General features: G+C 42.4%; 1 protein-coding gene across 1 annotated transcript in view; it reads right to left on the reverse strand.

The window, feature by feature from the left end:
- Window positions 1-20,279, reverse strand: part of pkn2a (protein kinase N2a) — a 49,530-nt gene that overhangs the window by 22,766 nt on the left and 6,485 nt on the right. The window contains exons 2-3 of the mRNA XM_080725154.1: window positions 13,599-13,760; window positions 9,098-9,233 (exon numbers count right to left, since the gene is read on the reverse strand). Of these exons, the coding sequence (XP_080581280.1) occupies window positions 9,098-9,233; window positions 13,599-13,760 (298 nt within the window). The remainder of the gene's footprint in view (window positions 1-9,097; window positions 9,234-13,598; window positions 13,761-20,279) is intronic.

The following is a 20,279-nucleotide window of genomic DNA, read 5'->3' on the forward strand; positions in this document are numbered from 1 at the left end:
AGGAGCTGAGGACCCCCGCCGCAGTGTTGTCGCTCGATGCGTTGAAGGCTTTTGATCGTCTGGAATGGTCTTACCTGTGGGCTGTACTAGATAAAATGAGATTTGGTGCTTCATTCATACATTTTGTTAAAGTACTTTATTCTAATCCGTCAGCGATGGTCCTAACCGGTAAGATCTGTTCGCCGCTATTCACGATTGGCAGATCTTCAAGGCAGGGTTGTCCCCTTAGTCCTCTCCTTTTCGCACTTTCACTCGAACCCTTGGCTCAGACAGTGCGTCAGTCTGCAGATATTACTCCTGTTTCGATTAACAACACACAGCATCGCATTTCCCTATATGCTGATGATATTCTACTGTTCATTGAGAATGCACCACAGTCAATTACTCACGTCCTTCAAATTTTTGATCAGTTCAGTTCCATTTCCGGCTACAAAATTAATTGGACGAAGTCAGCCCTTCTACCTCTAAATGATCAGATGAGATCTGCTATCCTGCCGTCCATAATCCCAGTAGTAAGCCAATTCAAATATCTTGGCATAGATATTTTCCCCTCTCTTCAGGCCATTGTTAAGAACAACTATGGTGACACTCTAAATAAGATTTGTCTTGATTTAGATAGATGGTCATCTTTGCCCAACTCTCTCCAAGCTCGAGTTTCAATCATAAAGATGAATGTTCTTCCTAGGGTTAACTTTGTAAGCTCTATGCTCCCTTTGCCACCACCGCCGCAATACTGGAATAAGCTTCACTCTTCGATATCTAAGTTTGTGTGGAAAGGGAAACGCCCTCGTCTTAAACTTTCTCTATTACAACGTGCTAGAGATGATGGCGGCCTTTCATTGCCCAACTTTAAATTTTATTATTGGGCCTTCACGCTCCGCCCCCTTTTAAATTGGTTTAACCCAGCAAATAAGGTTTCTTGGAGAGAGCTTGAGGAGAGTTTAGTGCAGCCTGTTGAATTGAGAGATCTTATCTATTCAAACATAACTACACATCAATGCAAAGTTCGCTTTGGACCTATCATTTCTCATTTAGTGGCAGTATGGAGGGCAGCTGAAAAGATGTGTAAGATTGATTGTAAATGGAACTTATTTTCCCCAGTGTTCAATAATCAAAGACTTTTAATCGAGGATCGCCCCATTCGCTTTCCAAGGTGGAGGGCTAAGGGGATTCGTACATTAGGGGACTTATTTGATAGAAATGGTTTACGACCTTTTCGAGATTTGTGTGACATCTTCAATCTGCCTGGAAATACCCTTTTTTTCTACTTCCAACTGAGAACGTCCATGAGGACCTATGGGGTCCCATGGCAAGCTCCCCTTAGATTGCACCCCTTCCATGAGTTTATCTGTGATGGTAACAGAACAAGAGGTTTGGTTTCCACCCTATATGGTTTTTTATTAGACTGTAGTTATGGGCCCCTATCTGTTGATACTGTTTGGAGGAATGATGTACCAAATTTGGACCCTGACTTTTGTTGGGACACAGTATGGTCTAACATTAGGCTATCTTCTAGAAATCCAGACCATCAACAAATTCATTTAAATTTTGTTCATCGGACTTATTTAACTCCCCGCAGACTATGTGCTATGAGGATTTTGAATAATCCCAACTGCACTCTCTGCGCCTCAAATAGTATTGGTACCTTCCTTCACATGGTTTGGGAATGCCCAAATGTGTCGTCATTCTGGAATATGGTTGCCTCCAAACTTTCAACTATTTTTAGTATTAATATCATATCTTCTCCTTCTTTATTTTTATTAAATGACGTCTCACAGTTGCAACTAAACAATATACGCAAGCGCATCTTCTTTGCTGGATTAACGGCGGCGAAGAAGATGGTAGCTACGCGGTGGAAACCTCCTCATACGTTAACGTTTCGCCAGTGGGCCTTGACCTTTCTAGATATAGTATATTTAGAGCAGTCGATAGCAAGGTTACACGGAGCAAAGGAAGAAAACATTAATATGTGGTCGGACATTGCAGATAAGCTTAAGGCTATGATTCAAGAAATCACTATATAGTGGTAACAGCCTAGCACAGGCATGCACTATTATACATTCCGTGTTGGTCCGGGGAAAGGGGGTGGGTGGGTTTTCTTTTCCTTTTCTTGTTTTGCTATTGTTTGTGTTGTTTGTCTGTTAATTGCATTTTTCTTTTGATTAATGTTTTACTTTTTCTTGTTCTATTCATATGTATGTCTCTAATTTCATGTTATGGAAAATAAAAATAATTGATAACAAAAAAAAAAAATTTTCCGATCTACGGTTCAAGAGTTACGGGGCAAAACGTAAAGTGGGCCGTTATAGCGCCACCATGAGGCCGAGTGATGTAATTATTTTTCGATTCATTCTTAAAATCATTATGAATCTCCTCTCCGAGGTTTGAAACTGTAGCTCCTATGGTTTACGAGAGAAAAATACTTGAAAGTGATTTCTTGCATTGTCCCATTATAAGTCAATGGGGACAATTAAGCGTAGTTTTTTGCCGATTACGTCGGCATGGTAAGGCGGATCGGAACGAAAGGTAATAGAACACCATTCCCGGCCGAGCCGCACATTTTGATGTATATATTGCGCGAGTGGCGTAAATGGTGCGGCACTAGTTACGCGCCGAAGTCAGGCTACATACAGACACACAGACAGACAGACACACACACAGACCCACACAGCCACGTATAGGGAGCTGCACACAGCTCCAATGATACAGGATATCTCCCATGTGCTAATAAGAAGGTATAACTACAGTGAGAACAACTCTTGCAATCGATTTTAAGAATGCAATTGAAAACCGAGAGCAACTTTTGTCCCCTGCATTTACCCAGAATATAACTACTAGCAGCAATAAACACCAATAGATGGCACTCAGGGGGGTTAAACCAGTGTCTGAAAAGTCTATATTAGCTAAATGAGAAGCAAATACAGTCTCTTGAAAATAAAACTGGATAAATGCGTTAGGTAGTTGTACCTCAGAAATGCAGATAATGTCGGGTCAGAGTTGGTGTTAAATATGACCAGCATGTGCTATTTTTGCAAAATGGAGAGTTTGCAATTTGTCCAAATCATCCTCTTGCCTGACAGGATGAGCTTTAGGTTTGTTTTATGATAACTTTCTGCATCTCTGCTTTATTTTGATAGTTACAGAGAGAGAGAGAGAGAGGGAGAGAGAGACAGGAAAGGCAGACAGGGGAATGACACACAGCAAACAGTTCTGCTAGCCGGGAGTCACATTTTGGACATACTGAGGGAGGCATTTCGCACTCATGTGGTTTGTGCACCCTAAACATTCAGCAGTTAATGTAGTTAATGTATCCTGAGATGTCTGCCGTTTATATTTTGATCATTGTTGTTAGCAGAAGAGGTTAATGTCTCTCTTAAAGCCTGATATATAATTTGTCGTCCAACGGTGCCACATGCCATAGCTAGCAGATCTACAAGCACACAGGTTTGTGATCATTGTATGCCTAGTATAAATTGACTAGCCCTACCCTAGACTTGGGAAGCTTCAAAGAAAATCAGAGCACTCAAGAATATGAGGCTAGTGGTGCCCGCTGGCTTAGTGGTCCAGGACTCCAGGCATATACCACATAGGCTCTAATGCCTGGCAGCGCGTCACGGGTTCGAGTGACGATCCCGACGGCCTTTGCTGCATGTCACTCCCTGTTTCTATCTCCCCGTTTCCTGTCTACCTAGTGTACTATACTATCAATAAAGAAAAGCCCCAAAAATATCTAGAATGTGAGGCTAATAACAACTTCCAATGTTAGAGATGGCAGCATTGACCACAAAGCATTAAACTTTCCAGAAGTTTACATGGGGATAGGACAGTCTGCATTAAAGTATTATGCCAAGTGTGCACAATGCCATTATACAGAAAACAAAGCAGCAAGAAAGTGCAAGTTGACAATGATAAAGCACTGGGGAATTATCTTCAAGGAATAGCACCTGGTGCTCAGCACACTGAGTAATTTTAATGTTTTGCAAAGAAAGCTACTGATGAGGGGAGTTGCCTTTTGTACTCCTGGGTGCTTTCCTATGAATGAGTCTAAAGCCTGCTTTGTACTGAGTAACACGCCGGTGTCTCACACCAAAAATAGCAGATCTCCAAGCTTACCTGGCTGTCAGGGAGCTATTTTCATGCACAACACTGGTGTGAAACTAAGTATAAATCAGACATAAGCCCCCTACAGGAGCGGGGAAGTCAACTCCAACTGTAACAGTACAGTGGGAAACCCTGGGGCTTTCTCTATTCTGAGGGGAAAAAACAATACAAGTGTGAACTTGCAGACAACCAACCACCTGTCACGTTACTGTACATGCGAATACGGCATGCTTGTTATTCTTCACAGTGACACACACACACACACACACACACACACACACACACACACACACACACACACACACACACACACACACACACACACACACACACACACACACACACACACACACACACACACACACACACACACACACACACACACACACGTACGTTTCTCTGTCAGTCAGTCAGTCTGTCTGTATGTCCACTCGGGCACCACCTGACTAAAAGCTTGCCATGTGTCCCATGTGACCTGGAGGTGTGCAGACAGTGCAGAATGACAATTTGGTCACTCTGCACTGAGGAACGAAACACAGAGAATGTCTGGAAGAAAGGGAGTCAGAATGTCTGTATGTCTTCCATGGGTCTGCGGAGGACACACCAAGTCTGTTTGTGTTCTGGGGGGCACTGGCTTCACTGATTGGTTCAGCTTTGCGTCACGTCTGTGCCGCTGGCCCAATATAAGTGTTAGCGTGTGCCAGAATGCCATTAGAACTCCGAATAATGGAGGTGCCCGTATCTCCATAATAGTCGATCGGTCCCATGGCAGTGCGAACCCGAAACGTGACCAACAGCTTTTTGTCTGCCCCAAATTCGACGTCCGACCATTAATTATTAAAATGCGTCCGACCCGCGCAGAGGCCCGACCCTCATTTTTCCCACCGCTTTTTCTCCTCTCTTTTTATTTGAGGAAGCCACTGTTTTACACTGACTAGCAAACTTGTTCTAGTGCATGCAGCTTGTGGCTTGTGAAAGTGTTTTAAATAGTACGTTGATTATGAAATAATATAAATAACGTGCACTGCATGTCTGACTCGCCGCACACTCATCCTGCAAGTTTCTGCGTCTGGAAGGTGGCCGATCTGCAAGCTCACAACACGCTTGTAGATCGGCCACTTTTTGCACGCAACACGGCGTGGCGACAAAGTAGTATAAGCCAAGATTTACAGGTTTTGGACGGACTGCGCCGCAAAATAAACATCCAATGCAAGGGACAGTAGTGGGGAACACGGCGCCAACAAGCTAGGAGCTCCCTTCAGCGGAACGCCACGTCCAATCAAACCACAACGTGTTTACCTCAGTGTTTGCGACAGCTCCGAGCTTAATGTCTCAGTGCCTGCGAGCACACACACACACACATTGCCACACACACCATGAGTTGTGCGCTGCGCGCATCAGAGCATGATGCATGTCATAGGTAGGCTATATCAACAATATGTCCGACCCAAATCGACTTCCGACGGGTCCCACGGGTTTTCGATCGGGTATCCCAGCTCTAGTGTGTACGGCACAAGGTACTCTTAAAACGGTACAACAAACCATAGATTATTATAACATTATTAGTAGTTAGTACTGTGATAAAGGGTACAACATTACCGGATAGGGCATGCATTCCAACTTGCATGGTCCCCGACTCGAGTAGCCAGGTATAGTGTAAAATATACTGTATGTATGTAGATGGAACGAATAGTGAGTCTAGGTTAGTAAGGTTACCGTAAAGGGGTTTACGGTATTGTGTCATCAGGCAAGTAAGATGTGATGATTATGCACGCACACGCGCACACGCACACACACACACACACACACACACACACAGTAACACTTCAAAGAGCAAATGCATCTTCTATCAGCTCAGCTGGACCACAGTACTGAGGGATGAGCTCACTGGCTTTTTCATGTCTGGGCTCGATCGGCACACAGCAAAGAGCAAACCCCTCCCCAAGCCAAGTGCAGCAGCAGCAAGGTGCAAACTGACTGGCTTCTTCTTCACACACAGGTGAGGTGGGCCTGAAAAAACCTGCTTGACTTCTCCTGGCTTGCAGCACCAGTTCCGTTAAGGAGCCCAGGCTCTCTCGGTGAGAGTATTATTTAAGGACAACTTTGGTTTTTTTACAACAAAGGTTCATATTTTAGATTGAATTTGAGAAAAGTGTTTTCATTTACTGCCTTCTATTGTTTTAGCAATTTCCGTATTTTGATTTCAGTGGGTGGGGGTATGCGTACGAGTGTTTTATTTTTAGACACAATAAGCCGGCAATTTCTTTGTTACTATTTACGCCAGCCCCCATAAGTCACATCTGCATCATGAAAGATACATACAGTATTATTTAGCCATGCAAATCAAAATCGTTAAAATCGCTAAAACGATAGAAAGAAGTAAATGAAAACATTTTAACACTCGTCTTTTCTTTCCCCTAATCACTAAATATGAACCCTTGTTGTAAAAAAAAACAAAGTTGTCCTTTAAGCCGGCATTTCTCTGTCTATACCTCATGCATGAGTCAGTGCAATAGGTAATGTATTGTGTGTGAGACTGCTCCAGGTGCACACATGCAGAGCAGCACACACATGCACTGGGATTCCCTTCCCTGCGGGAGGACGGGGGGGTTGGTAGAGGTCGCAGGCAGCAAGTCAAGCATTTAAAGGCCTCCCTTCCGCTCCTCTTGGCCCACGCTGGGCCAGAGGACACGTTTCTGAGCTACTGGACAGCCCACAGGCTGATGTCACTGCTGGACAGCCGACAAGGGGAAACCTCCCTTCAGACTACCCTGAGCTGAGCTGATCTGATCCGATCAGAGGATGTGTGATGACGATACTCTCCAAACAATTACATCACGGTCAGACACAAACAGCCTCCACCAGTCTAGGGTGCTTTTGCCACAGGAAATGTGCCATTTTACATGTGCATGGGGGGGTGGGGAATTACATTAATTTGATTTCAGATTTATGTTTTTTTTCTTCTTTTTTTTAAGTGCTGATCAGGGGTTAGTTTAACACCTTTTTTCTTCTTTTTATGAAAACATACAAGACTCTAGTATCAGCACATCCCACTATACAGACGCAAAACCTGAAGACAAGGCATCAGCTGAGAGGTAGAGAATAACCAGAGCCGTGCCTGTGTTCTTCCTTGAACACGAGTCGAGAACAGACTCCGGCTGCTCAAGGAGCCAAAAGAAACCCCTCCCTGCTCATTCTACAATGACAACTCCTTCTTTCTCTCTCTCTCTCTCTCTCTCTCTGGCTCAAGAACCAACGGTACATCTCAACAGCTCGTCTCATGACTTTGGCACTGAACCCTGGCCAGTCCCTCTGTATGGTCTTGCGGCGGCCGGCGACATTCCGCAGGCACTGCGTCAGTGAACAAAAGCCCTCTCTCATCAGATAAGAGGTCACTGAGTCAGGCTAAATTTGTTCCCACTTAGAACAACCATTTACCAAGACAGAGGACCCCCCCCCCAATACACACACACACACACACACACACACACACACACACACACACACACACACACACACACACACACACACACACACACACACACACACACACACACACACACACACACACACACACACACACCTAACTTCCCCAGCTCGACTTCCTTATGTCAACTTAACAGGGAATGCAACAGTACAGTACATAGTAAAATCCGGAGTGGACCTTACAGGTCCACTTCCAGAGTTAAACACCCGGATTTAGCTGTGTAGCAGACAGAAAAGCAATCATTCACACAATCCCTGTCTTTGCCTTTTGGAGTAACGCTCTCCAAAATTTGCTTTGCTGTTGACAGGAATTCACAGGAGCGAGCTTTCAACAGCCTCCGAGTGGAACAATTATCAGCACCATTGTAACAGTTGGTGGAATGTGGAATGCAACAATGTCAGCCTATGGAGAATGAGTCACCTCAAAAGACTGTGAATATGCTCTGTCTCTCTCACCGTTTCTCTGTGTTTGTGTGTGCTCATAAGGTATTTGTTTGGGTTGTTAAGTCTTCTGACAAAAGTCAGAAGACATTGCCAAAGTAAATGATAAAATTATGTTTTACATCTAAGCGCTGACTTTAAGAAACTTGGAGCGTACCTAAAAGTGTTTTAGATCAGCTCTGCATTTTAGAAATGTACTTACACAAACCCTTGGTTTATACAGTCAGTAGTACAACATCAATGTACAATGTATGAATGAATGGACCATTGTAAAGCGCTTTGAGTTCGCAACTTGCTTAGAAAAGCGCTATAAAATGCAATCCATTGGTGCGCCCGCTGGCCTAATGGTCCAGGCGCATACCACATAGGCATTGATGCCTGACGGCATTGCCGGTTCGATTCCCGATCCGGACAACCTTTGCCGCATGTCACTCCCGCATGTCACTCCCCCATCCCCCCCCCCCCCCCCCCCCCCATTTCCAGTCAGTCTACTGTTTTTATCAAATAAAGGCATAAAAGCCCCCCCAAAAAACAAATCTTTAAAAATGCAATCCATTATTACTAAAATCATATGGCTATTGTATACTTTGTTAATAGTTGCTGAATTTTCTGGGGACTAGGTGGTTGTAGTGTCCTCCAACAACTGTCCTCGAGGTAGGGCTGTCACGATTATGACATTTTACATGACGATTAATTTTCTCTCAAATCATTGCGATTAACGATTTAATTGTGTTCTTGTCGTTTTTGTATTACATTTCTGTTTGGCTTTGAAGTTGCACATGGTAGATAAAACACATAAGCTAAATATACAAAGATTTGACAACTTTATACTTAAAAAAGAACATTGATAGTGGAAATAGCCGATCTACAAGCTCACAACGCGTCGCGATGCAACGCGTTGTGAGCTTGTAGACCTGCTATTTCCACTATTTTTGACATGGAAACGATTATGAAAAATAATCACGATTATGTCAAATAATCGCGATTAGACGATTATGTAATAAATGGGACAGCCCTACCTCGAGGGTCAATGTTTATCGTTCCACAGTTCAGTTAACAGTGTAGTTACCTAGTAGTTCCTCTGGGTCTTTGACCACAATGTGAGCATTGAGTTCTTGCAGCTCTTGGTGCAGCTCCTCAACCTTCTTGCTAGATTTCTTCAACATGTTGTCAACATAGGCCAGGCTCTTCTTGTCCGTGGTCACCTTCAGAGTAGAAAACAATAGAGTTAGGAGAGCAAAAGGGTCTCTTATGTGAGCAGCTTTTCAGTCACAGGTGTAGAAAATAAGAACAAAATAATAAACAAGAACATTGTTATTAAAATGGAAAGCTATCACTTCAAGAGTTATCACATCACCCTCTCAAGTTCTCTCTTCAGCATCTTCCTTCTGCACTGAACTTAGTGTTTTCAGGTGATATCATTTGTAGTTTTCTCTCTGGGTCGGGAATATGTCACAACCGTATATATATATATATATATATATATATATATATATATATATATATATATATATATATATATCAGTGATTGCGCTAGGATTTTTAACTGCCGGTCACCGTGACCGGCATGATTAAAATTTACCGGACATCTGAAGAATATACCGGACATAATCATTTTAATGCATACAGTACAAGCAGGTGCGTGCACAAACAGCCAATAGCAACAGTTAAAGTATTAGGCCTACTGCATAGTTGGGACTGAAAACGAATTGAATGAAAAAGTATAGGCTAAAAAGAAAAAAACGCTTCAATCTTGCATAAGGGAATTAATTATATTGGACTAATCGCGCTGTTCGCGCAGGCTGTCTGCATGTGGCACACGCACACTGCTTTCACAACAACGTCTTTCTGTTGCATCATGTTTCATGCCAACAATACAATACCATGTCTTGACTTCAGAATAATGAAAAGGTTGATATTCATCTGGCCAGCAATTAATCCAATACTCACTGTCGAGTGGTGACAGTGCGTCCATGTTATGCAACTTTGGGAGAGTTGAAAAGGCTTTGTTCTTCCTACTGTCTCCACTCCATCTCCTCTCCTCATAACTTCAATCAAGTGTATGTTTGTTTATGGGTTGATTGCTGACCGTGCGTGCATTCCTTAATTCCCATGGCTTTACATGCTGTGCGTGCATCGCAAAGTAAACTGACACTGAAATGAGCGAGCGAGAGAGAGAAAGAGAGAGAGAGAGAACGGGGGAGCGCGCGGGCGAGCGAGCGAGAGATAGAGAGAGAGAGAGAGAGAGAGAGAGAGAGAGAGAGAGAGAGAGAGAGAGAGAGAGAGGCATGCAGCCTGCGCATGAGGAGCAGACGGCGATAATGATAAATGACCATTGGTTTTTCAATCGGTCAGGATGTCCGGGAGGAATTTTATTTTTCGGTCTTGGCCATAAAAAATCGGTCAAATCCGGCAATTCCCGGTCTAACGCAATCTCTGATATATATATATATATATATATATATATTAAAAGCCCCCCAAGGCACTATGGTCAGTGCCTTTACACTAGAGCTGCAGTTCTCAAACTATGGGTCGCAACCCAAAGTGGTTGCCAATGTGCGGTTGGGGTCTCACATTGGCTACGTCAAAGACTTGAGTCACCAACAGGGAACCAGCAGAGCCCCAACAGGAAAGACACACAAGCCCTTGCAGAGGCACAAAACTGATTTAGCTGTTCATAAACTAAACTATATAGTTATAATATATCAGGAATGAAGTTAATATGAGCGGGTGCCTGGTGGCTTAAAGGCGTTTTTGTGGAGCCAGAGTAAAGATTTTGGACCATGGTTCCATTTGTACCACTTCTTGGTAAATTAACACTGGTAATTTGGTGCTGGAGGGGTCACTGTGTATATTCTATCCATTGTAGCCAATGTGCCAGCAAACACCATAAGCCCTCGAATTGGCATTTGAGTCAACAAACCACTCAATTTACGGATCGCGATTGCAACGTAATATTACCGCGCAGGTCATGCTCACAGACAACCCGACCACGACCAGCTACCAACAGCTGACCCCCGGCCAGGATAGAGAATACGAAAGCATGCGGTCGGTAGATAAAATTGGTAGCTGGATTAAGAAACTCTGGTGGTTCTGGCAACATATTTGGGCTAAATATGCTTCAGTTAACGAATGTGTGTACAGAAACATTTTCGCTGCTTTTATTGATTGACTACAACATTATTCAATCATTTCATTGACATGTAGACCTACAAATCAGCAGGAATCACTGCTGTAATTTATTTTTCTAATAAATATTTACGGTATATATAACGTCAGGCTGGCCAGCAATGTATTCTTTTATTATATTAATTTCCACTTTGAAATTGCACTATAAATAAAGTCTGGGGTCACCAAAAGAATAATCCCCCGGAGGGGATGGGATTGTGCTATAAAAATGTTTTAGAACTCCTGCACTACAATGGAGAGTGCATCAGCATTGCAGGACTTGTGGACTTAAGATTGGTTCAAGTTCATGCACGACACTGTCATAAAGAAGTGAAGTAAAGCCTTGAGGGGAAGACTTGTCTCAGACTGATGGCTCTGTGACCTCGCGAGACCAGCTTCCGCTTAAGGTTACATGTGCCCAGAGTCTTACGACAACTTGCGCGGCAGATCATTTATTTAACCCATTTAGGCCTCGAATTATTGAATGCTTTAACCAGTGAAAAATAGCAGATATACAAGCTCACAGCGCGGCACTCGGTGCCGCGCTGCAAGCTTGTAGATCTTCTATTTTTGAAAAATTGTGAAAATTTGAATTTTGACCCGATTCTATAAGTGTCTTTTGAAACCTTTTGAAGACTTTTTGAAAAAAAAACTATGTTTCTATGTCAGCAATCTGGCTCGCCACCGTCAAAGAAACGGTCCTTTTCACTTAACTGGAGCTCAGTTAGTCTGTTCTTGAGAGTCTACTATGTCAGTGGTTCTCAAACCTTTTCATGTGAAGGACCCCCAAAATGATATTTATTTGGCCACGGACCCGCATCTCAAAATATTTAGTTCCAGGGACCCCCCAGAAGCAAAAAATCCATATATATTCAAAGATTTGCACACATTTTCACGTCTTTTTCAAAAATAGCAGATCTACAAGCTCGCAGCGCGGCACTCGGTGCCGCGCTGTGAGCTTGTATATCTGCTATTTTTCACTGGTTAAAGCATTCAATAATTCTAGGCCTAAATGTTAATTCAAACCTAGCTCTGGCCCATAGCGCTATATTAAAGTTCTCCTAAACGCTATGTCACCAATGAGCCCTTGCGCTCACACCCACGGTAGCCCAGGCTGGTCAGCCTCTCGTCTGTAGTAAAAATTTAAAAAAATACACTTTCGCTACTCACCAAAACAAAGAAGGTTCTAAGATGTTGAAAGCCTACTTTCCTTAGTGGGAACACTCAGAGCCCCCCACCTCACGTCTAAAATACCATTTTTGGCCAGAAAAGAAAATATTTCAACTTTTAACTACTCCACTGCACCCTCTACAGATCTTCTCTACAGATTTTGCCTTCCGTGAAATATTTTCTTTCAGGGCTCCGAGTGAGGAAAGTAGGCTTTCAACTCCATGAAGTCATATTTGTTTTGGTGAGTAATGAAACAGTATTTTCTTTTTTTTTTGTTGATACAGACGAGAGGATGCGCACTGCGCAGCCTTTCCTGCTGGCACAAGGGCTCATCGGTGACATTGCATTAAAGGAGTAGTTCACCCCAAAATGACTTTTTTTCTATTCATTAGTCACGCCATGGAGACTTGAGTTCAATAATATTTTTTTGTATTTATTGCATTCCTAAGACAAAAAAAGTATTATAGTAAATTTACCCCCATTGTTCTGAATGGGGACCCAAAAGCATGGGCCTGGATGGGGACCCAAATGCATTTGGGTGAGAATCAATGGGGGTAAATTTACTTGACCCTTGACCCAAAATTTACCCCCATTGATTCTGACCCAAATGCATTCATCCAGGGCCATGCATTTGGGTCCACATCCAGAATCAATGGAGGTAAATTGGAGGCGCGTGTGTGTGTGTTTGTGCGCGTGGGCACGCGTGTGTGTGTGTGTTTATGTGTTTGTGCGTGTGTGCGTGTGTGTGTGTGTGGGTGTGTTTGTGTCTACTGTCAGCCGCTGCTAAGATTCTGGTGGTCTTCTTTTTAACGTCGCTCCAGTAAAGCAAAGCATCAAACTGGGCCATGAATAAAACAAATTAAAATGATTGGGATTATCCCTCTACAATTATATGAAAGCTCTGGTCAGCAGGTGCCTGCACATGGGCGCTTTGGCATGTATACCCTTCTGCTGAGCTGGCGTTACGGACGGACAGACTGCCTGAGTCAATGACGGACAGGATCTGCCGGTTTTCATAGTACACTGCGACCTACGGTCAAAATAATAATACGCATCAGCCTCAGTGTGCAAGGTTGCTGTGAGTAACAGGATTTCAGATTTTAGAAACACTGTCTGCAAGTGCGATGCTAGTGAGCGACTATGCATTACATGTTCATCCTATGCTGGTAATTGTTGGTCCGTACTCGTACTGTTGTATAATGCAACATAAGATAAATGCACCAAGGAGTTACCTTTCGCAGGTTCTCTGCCCCTTCTTTGATCTTTAGCTCCTTGCGGATCTCACGTCGGATCTGCTCCTGGATCTCATCTAGCTTCTGCTGCACCATGGTGTCCGACAGATCCAGGTTATTTCCTAGACCTAGCCGTTCCGATACCAGCATACCGGCATCCCCCTGAGGAAATGAAAAGGACAAGGAGGAGTGAAAAACAGGACTATCAGGGCTTTTTTAGACTCAACTCTCTGGAAGTGCAACCAATACACCTGGATTTAGAAGGTCAGTACAGGATGCTCAAGGCACCGCGCGGCATTGCAGAACATACACCGTTACGTTTCCAGATACTGGGAGCTCAGCCGGTTAGTGCACTAACCAAATGAAAATGACCCAAATCCAACTCATGTCATGTCTCGGCTCTCTCTGCCATTGGTTTCATGTCTCTCTAGCAGTTTCACGGAATAATATAATATTCGACTATCTAAACCACTATTTGATAGTAGACACTACACCAAAGCAGTGACAATATATCTCAGAAGATATGCAGCTGTGGACACTGATATACACAGTGACGTCATTACGTGCGCGTCCCGCGTCTGACGCATTCACGTTGCCTAGAGACGCATTCACGTCATTGTCCTCGGGTCCCACGGACGCATCGCCTCCATTGGAGTCCACTATAAATAATTTACCACGTCGCGAAAAAAAAAATATTTTAAAAAGTCCACAGACGCCACCATTGTTCATGGATGAAGGCATGCTACTGTACCCTACGTTAACACAAATGAAATCCGCGTAGAAAGTCTTTAAACAGACGATAGAACTAACGACAGTGTGTGTTTGGAATCCACCGACGCTATTTTGTGCGCCGTGCATGGTCACAGTCACAGAATTCAATGGGTGCCTTAGTTTTAGCGTAGCACCGGGCCGCTCTCTGACCATAGTGGCACAGCGTGTTAGGTGATACACCAAGAAGGGTTCCCCCACCGAACGTGGGTTTGGCTTGTCGAGCCTGTTATCGGGTAAGCGTCGCGGCCGGGAGGTACAATGCGTCATCGATAGTTGTGTGCTTTGGAAGTGCATGCGTGCCGCGGAACAACGGTGGAACGCGTGAAACACTAAAAAGTTTGGTTACCTTTTTGAAAAGACAAGGGGAGAGCTAAATACAATGGGCTATATGCAGCACGGTTGTTACATCATGCTCGGGAGGCACTTGTCCATAGTGCATCACATAAGACCCAAGTGCAATCAATAACTTTGCACGTCTGCGACTAGCTCTGGTCCATAGCGTTAGTGGAGTTCTCTGGAGTTCTCCTCCACTAACGCTATGGACCAGAGCTAGTCTGAGACGAGTTGAAACAACTCCAACGCGGGCTGTTGAAGCAGCGACAACCGTTCTCTTCCACCCAAAGTATGTGGTGGTGCTTGAAAATATGAATGATTCCATCGATAATAATCCGTTTGGGACACTCAAAATCACTGCCATAGAGTTATAATGTATCGCTCCGTGCGAATGAATCCGTAGCGTTGCCAGCGCGACTTCTCTCAGTCTACCGAAAATAGCAGATGTACAAGATCACAACGCGATGCGAGCAGACACGGACGGTTTGAGCTTGTTGATTGGGTATTTTTTTGTTGCGTGACACCGCCGTACTATGCATTATAAATTACACTGTTAAAGAGACGGTACACATTTAGTTTCTTCAAATATTTTCCAAAAATAAAAAGGTTGACTTGCCTTCTGTCTGTTAAAGTACGAAGGCCCTGGTCAAATATTTAATGGAAAAAATAGGTATGCATTTACTGTAAAAAAAAAAAAAGGAGAGACATGGAAATGTTAGCCTATAGTTTATAGTATAGTTTTACAGTAGGCTATTATTATTAATTCATGAATAGTACTGTAATTATATATATATATATATTAGTGTCTCATCATGTCTTTCCACAAAATAACAGAAAAAAGCTCAATAGTGGGCTTGATAAAAGCCCGGCTCGATAAGCAACATCGATAAGGTGCTCATTATCAATACAAATTAACAAGCTCCATCCCTAGTGCTTCTTCATCTCAAGGTACTATTATAGTTTAATTGTTTCATTCGTTTTTGTATGTATTTTTTAAGATAAACAATGTAAATAACCATATAATAACCAATTCAAGTTAAATGCTGCACTTTGTCAAAAATGACGTGACGCGTTGAATTTTTGTGGGACCCATAAAATATCCCTGGGACTCATCCGAAAGACCCTTCTTGGGTCCCGGGACTCATTACATTAAAAACCTATTAACATCACTGTATACAGTAATTGGTTCTCTTAATACATTAATTGTTGATTCATGTCAGATCATAGTTTGTTGTTGTTGAACATGGATAGGTTTGACAATCATTTTGTTATTCCATCTATACAGCCGTCGCGCTGTAGTGCCTTTGATCCGTCGTATGAGGGTGTCACACACTGAAAGTAGCAGATCTACAAGTTCACAACATGTCCATCCACTGAAGTATAGCAGTCAATCCAAGTGTGGTGGAATTCACATTCTGTCTGTAAGAGGTAAATAAGAAGTGTCAGAGGCAAAGGCATAAGGTGGTGGTGGTTTAATAACAATGAATAGTACAAGTGATTGTGTACATGGAAGTACCACAGGCCTGTGGCACCGAGATTCTCTCCAAGCAAAGAAAATCAAACCCTAGTTATACTGGCATTGCAAGGACAAGCTGTGACATAAACAATCTCCATCAACCTAGGAAAAACATCTTACAGTACAGTACATCATGTTGTCTTCAATGCATGATACAGCATAATCTACTCTTACTAACGTCACTCATAATCAATCATGATAATATAATATCTACTACTGTTATTGACGTTACTTAATCAATCATGATAACATAAACTCTACGACACAAGCCAGCCCAGAGACGCTGCTCTGGGTTTAGTCCAATTAGTAAACAGCCTCTCATAACCAATTGATGACTTATTTCACCAACCCTCAGGTTTGTCCTGTCTACATTAGTTAAAATCTTTCCAGATAGAATAACATATTTTAACACAAATAGGTTAAATTATGACCGTTCCATTTACTCACAAGGGCAAACTCATTGCTGTGGTAATATAGCACTAAAGCATTGCCAATAACGTTAATTAGAATACCGTAATATGTAGGTCTAATCACAGCAAAGCAAGTTCTCTCTAATGCTTGATGAAGGTCTGAGAGACCGAAACGTTGCCAATAAAACATTTCAGTGTGAAGACAGTGTGCAGGACTCCATTTCTCTACTCGTCAAGTTCATTGTTCCAACACACCTGTCCCTAAGTTCTGATGATTGAAATACTAGATCAAACTTCACTTAAATAGTCTAAGCCTAAAATGTTGGTGTTTGGTGTTCTCACAGCAGGCATCTTAACTGAGGGGAAATTATGAAGTGACATCCAGATTGGGTTCGGATTTAAAAAGGTCACATCTTGACCCACCAGCGGGCCAGTACCCCAGCCAGCAGCAACTGGGTAGCATGCTGCATGAACTATACTGTATATAGGGGACGGTTCTCCATTCCGACACATCCCCATGGCATTCCGATCACCAGGTTAGCATTCACCAGCGTCGGCAGGTTAGCTACTCACCCGTTAGCATTCACCAGCGTTAGTTGTACTGAGGTTAGCCAGGGTTAGGGTTAAGGTTATGTTTAGGTGGTCGGAAATATAGATATATAGAAGATAAATGAGAGATAAGAGTTTTCCCCCCAGTTTCTCTTAAACAGAAAACAAACTTTCTTTGATAATATTGATAAAGAAATGGATATAAATAATACAGAACACTTTCAAATTGGATGAATGGTTGGATTCAGATTAACGGCATTTTCATAAATGTCGTAACCAAAAGGTGACTACTGACTGGTCAGAGATATTAGTCACTACAAGCATCATTGTATCACAACAGTCTCCACTATAATGTGTGGAAGCTCCCGAGTCCTGAATACTGTTAAGAAACGGGCGGGAACCCCTTTTGGGGTTTTTACCCTTCAGGACGTGGAACCCCTTTTTGCTATGTACAGTATATAGACAGAGGGAAGTGAATGGCAAATCGAGTCGGATGTATGAGCTGTCAAGGCCAGAAAGTTGTGTTTTGCCACTCAGTAGGCATTCCCGCATAATTAGCTTTCCGGTATGATGATGATGTCACATGCATACCCTCTATATAGCAGCATAATGTTTTTGTAATTTTTTGAATAAATATTTGAAGTTTTTCAGAAAACTTAAGAAATGATTAAGAAGGCGTTTATAGAATCTGACTCAGTCCTAAATGGTTTAAACTAGCAGTTGGACATAATCAATATTGAACAACTGTGTGGTCTATTTGACAGAAATTGTATCAGAAACAGTTTTTGTTGTACTGTATAAGTGAAATATTTGACATTGTTTTTAGTGCTTCCCCCCCAGAGTGTAAGACATCGCTATGACAACTAGCTACATACATTGAAGAGTAGGCTCAGGGTTTCCGCTAGGCATTTTCCTGGCCGGCTAACGTGACCAACAACATTTTATTATTCCGGCCAGGTGTTAAATGAATCAGCCATTATTTAATACACGTCACATGCATGCTTTACGTGAGTGTGCATCACCCAACCAATCAGCTGAGTAGCGCAGTGCACTTTTTTCAACCAGAGTTGCCCTGCACTGTAAGATGTCCATAGTTAAGTTTCAAAAAGCATTATTTATCTACTCATTCCTGCAGTCGCTTGCCAAAGAGAACATGAAGTAGTTGGGACGGACGAGTGATTAATATACAAGGAACACCGTCCGCATCATGTGCTGTAATATTACAGAGAATAAACAAACTGGCTGAATGTTTCAGGGCTATGCATCTTCACCTTGTTCAACTAATGGTTGAAAGAGGTTACTTACGAACGGCTGATTATGTAAGTAGGCTAGTGATGTATAGTGATGTATAACACGTTTTCTTATACTGTCGATGTTCACTGTTATGATGCATTGCCAGCATAGTTAGTCACTGACTGTGCTTGTACAGTAAGTCAATAATTATATCCACGTTGGTTTAACTCGCTCATTGCAATGAATTGATGAACGATGTCATTTTGTGACATGTATGCCGACAACTTTTGAGCTGCACCAGTGAAGTAGCCTACACAGTAGATATTGGAATGAGATGACGGCTTGGTTTTCTGTATCCTTCATTCTAGCACTGTGATATTATGATCAATGCTCCACCTTTATGTAACCTTTGCAGTTTGTAAATCCATTAATTTTGCACAATATTGCAAGGAGTCTGTGCCAAGCCAGACAAAGTATGATTTATACTTCATGGCATGGTGGGATTGCATGGAGCATATGCGATATTTAAGACCACAAGCGGCACGAATGTGACGCACTGTGAGCTTGAAGATTGGCTCTGCTAGCCGCAATACACTGTGGTACGACAAAGCATACTGTACATCAGGCAACAGGCCCAGTGTCTCTGTGTGTATTGTGTTTATTGCGAAGAGCTGCGCGGAAGGCACCTGGGTGTCGGAAGAAAAAAACAAACACTGATGATTTCTTATAGAAAACTTTAAATATTATTTTAATTGTTGAAAATGTAGGTATTATGATGATGTGCTACTTTATTTAATGTCCAAATAACCTAATAATAATAATAATTGTACTAATAGGGGTGTCAGCGGTTTGAATCCCGGCTCCTCCTGTCCACATGTTGAAGTGAACTTGGCCATGACACTGAACCCCACATTGCCTCCAATGAGTCAGTCGGTGTCAGCTTGCCACCATTGGTGTGTGAATGTGGGAAGTGAGGGAAATGTCGACTGTTCGCCGCTTCACCTCCTAATGTATGAATGAATGAACCATTGTAAAGCGCTTTGAGCACTTAGAAAAGCGCTATAAAAATGCAATTAATTATTAATATAATAATAATAATATCGTGGAGCAAGGCAGCCGCCCATGTGGCTGGTGATCATTTTATTACGGTATTTTATTTATCTGCAAATTAAAGTTTTAATCGGCCAAAGGCCGTTGTATACCGGCTAACGGAAACATTGAGTAGGCTACTATCTGCAATGGGAAGCGAAGTACACTAGTGAATAGAGTTGAGTCAATAGTACCATGCAGTGGTAAAGCACCATATAACAAGCTTAACACTGTTGAATGAATCCAACTCCATTCATAGAAAAGACACAATATCCAGAGCCTAACACAACCTCTCCACCATACAATTACTACTACTGAATCTGAATCTTGGTTCCAGATTGTGTACGATGTGGATTTATGATTATTTTGTATTTGTTACCTTATTTAGCCCTCAATTCATGGTTTACTGTAAATGCATAGATTTGGCTAATCGAAAATTGACAAAAATCGACAGATCAATGGATACTGAAGATAGCCTAATTGTTTGTTGTTGCACTGAATGGAAGACAATGGTAAAATAAAATTAGTTACCGTTTTCAGTGTTTAAAAGAATAGCTATTAATTTAGAGTCCAGAAACTTACCATAACTTCATCACCATCATCCATCTCCATTTCTACGACATACACATCAGTCGAACAAACCAATCCACGCATGTTTCTGTGGCCAACTAAAGTCTACTTCTTCTCATACTTCTCAACTTGTCTTCCTTCCTTCAACACAACCACTATGTACATCAGCATCGGCTGACAAGAGAATCTCAGAGTCAGAAAGTCTATCAG

This window comes from Nannobrachium achirus (genome assembly GCF_963921795.1).
Source record: "Nannobrachium achirus genome assembly, chromosome: 5".
NCBI lineage: Eukaryota > Metazoa > Chordata > Actinopteri > Myctophiformes > Myctophidae > Nannobrachium > Nannobrachium achirus.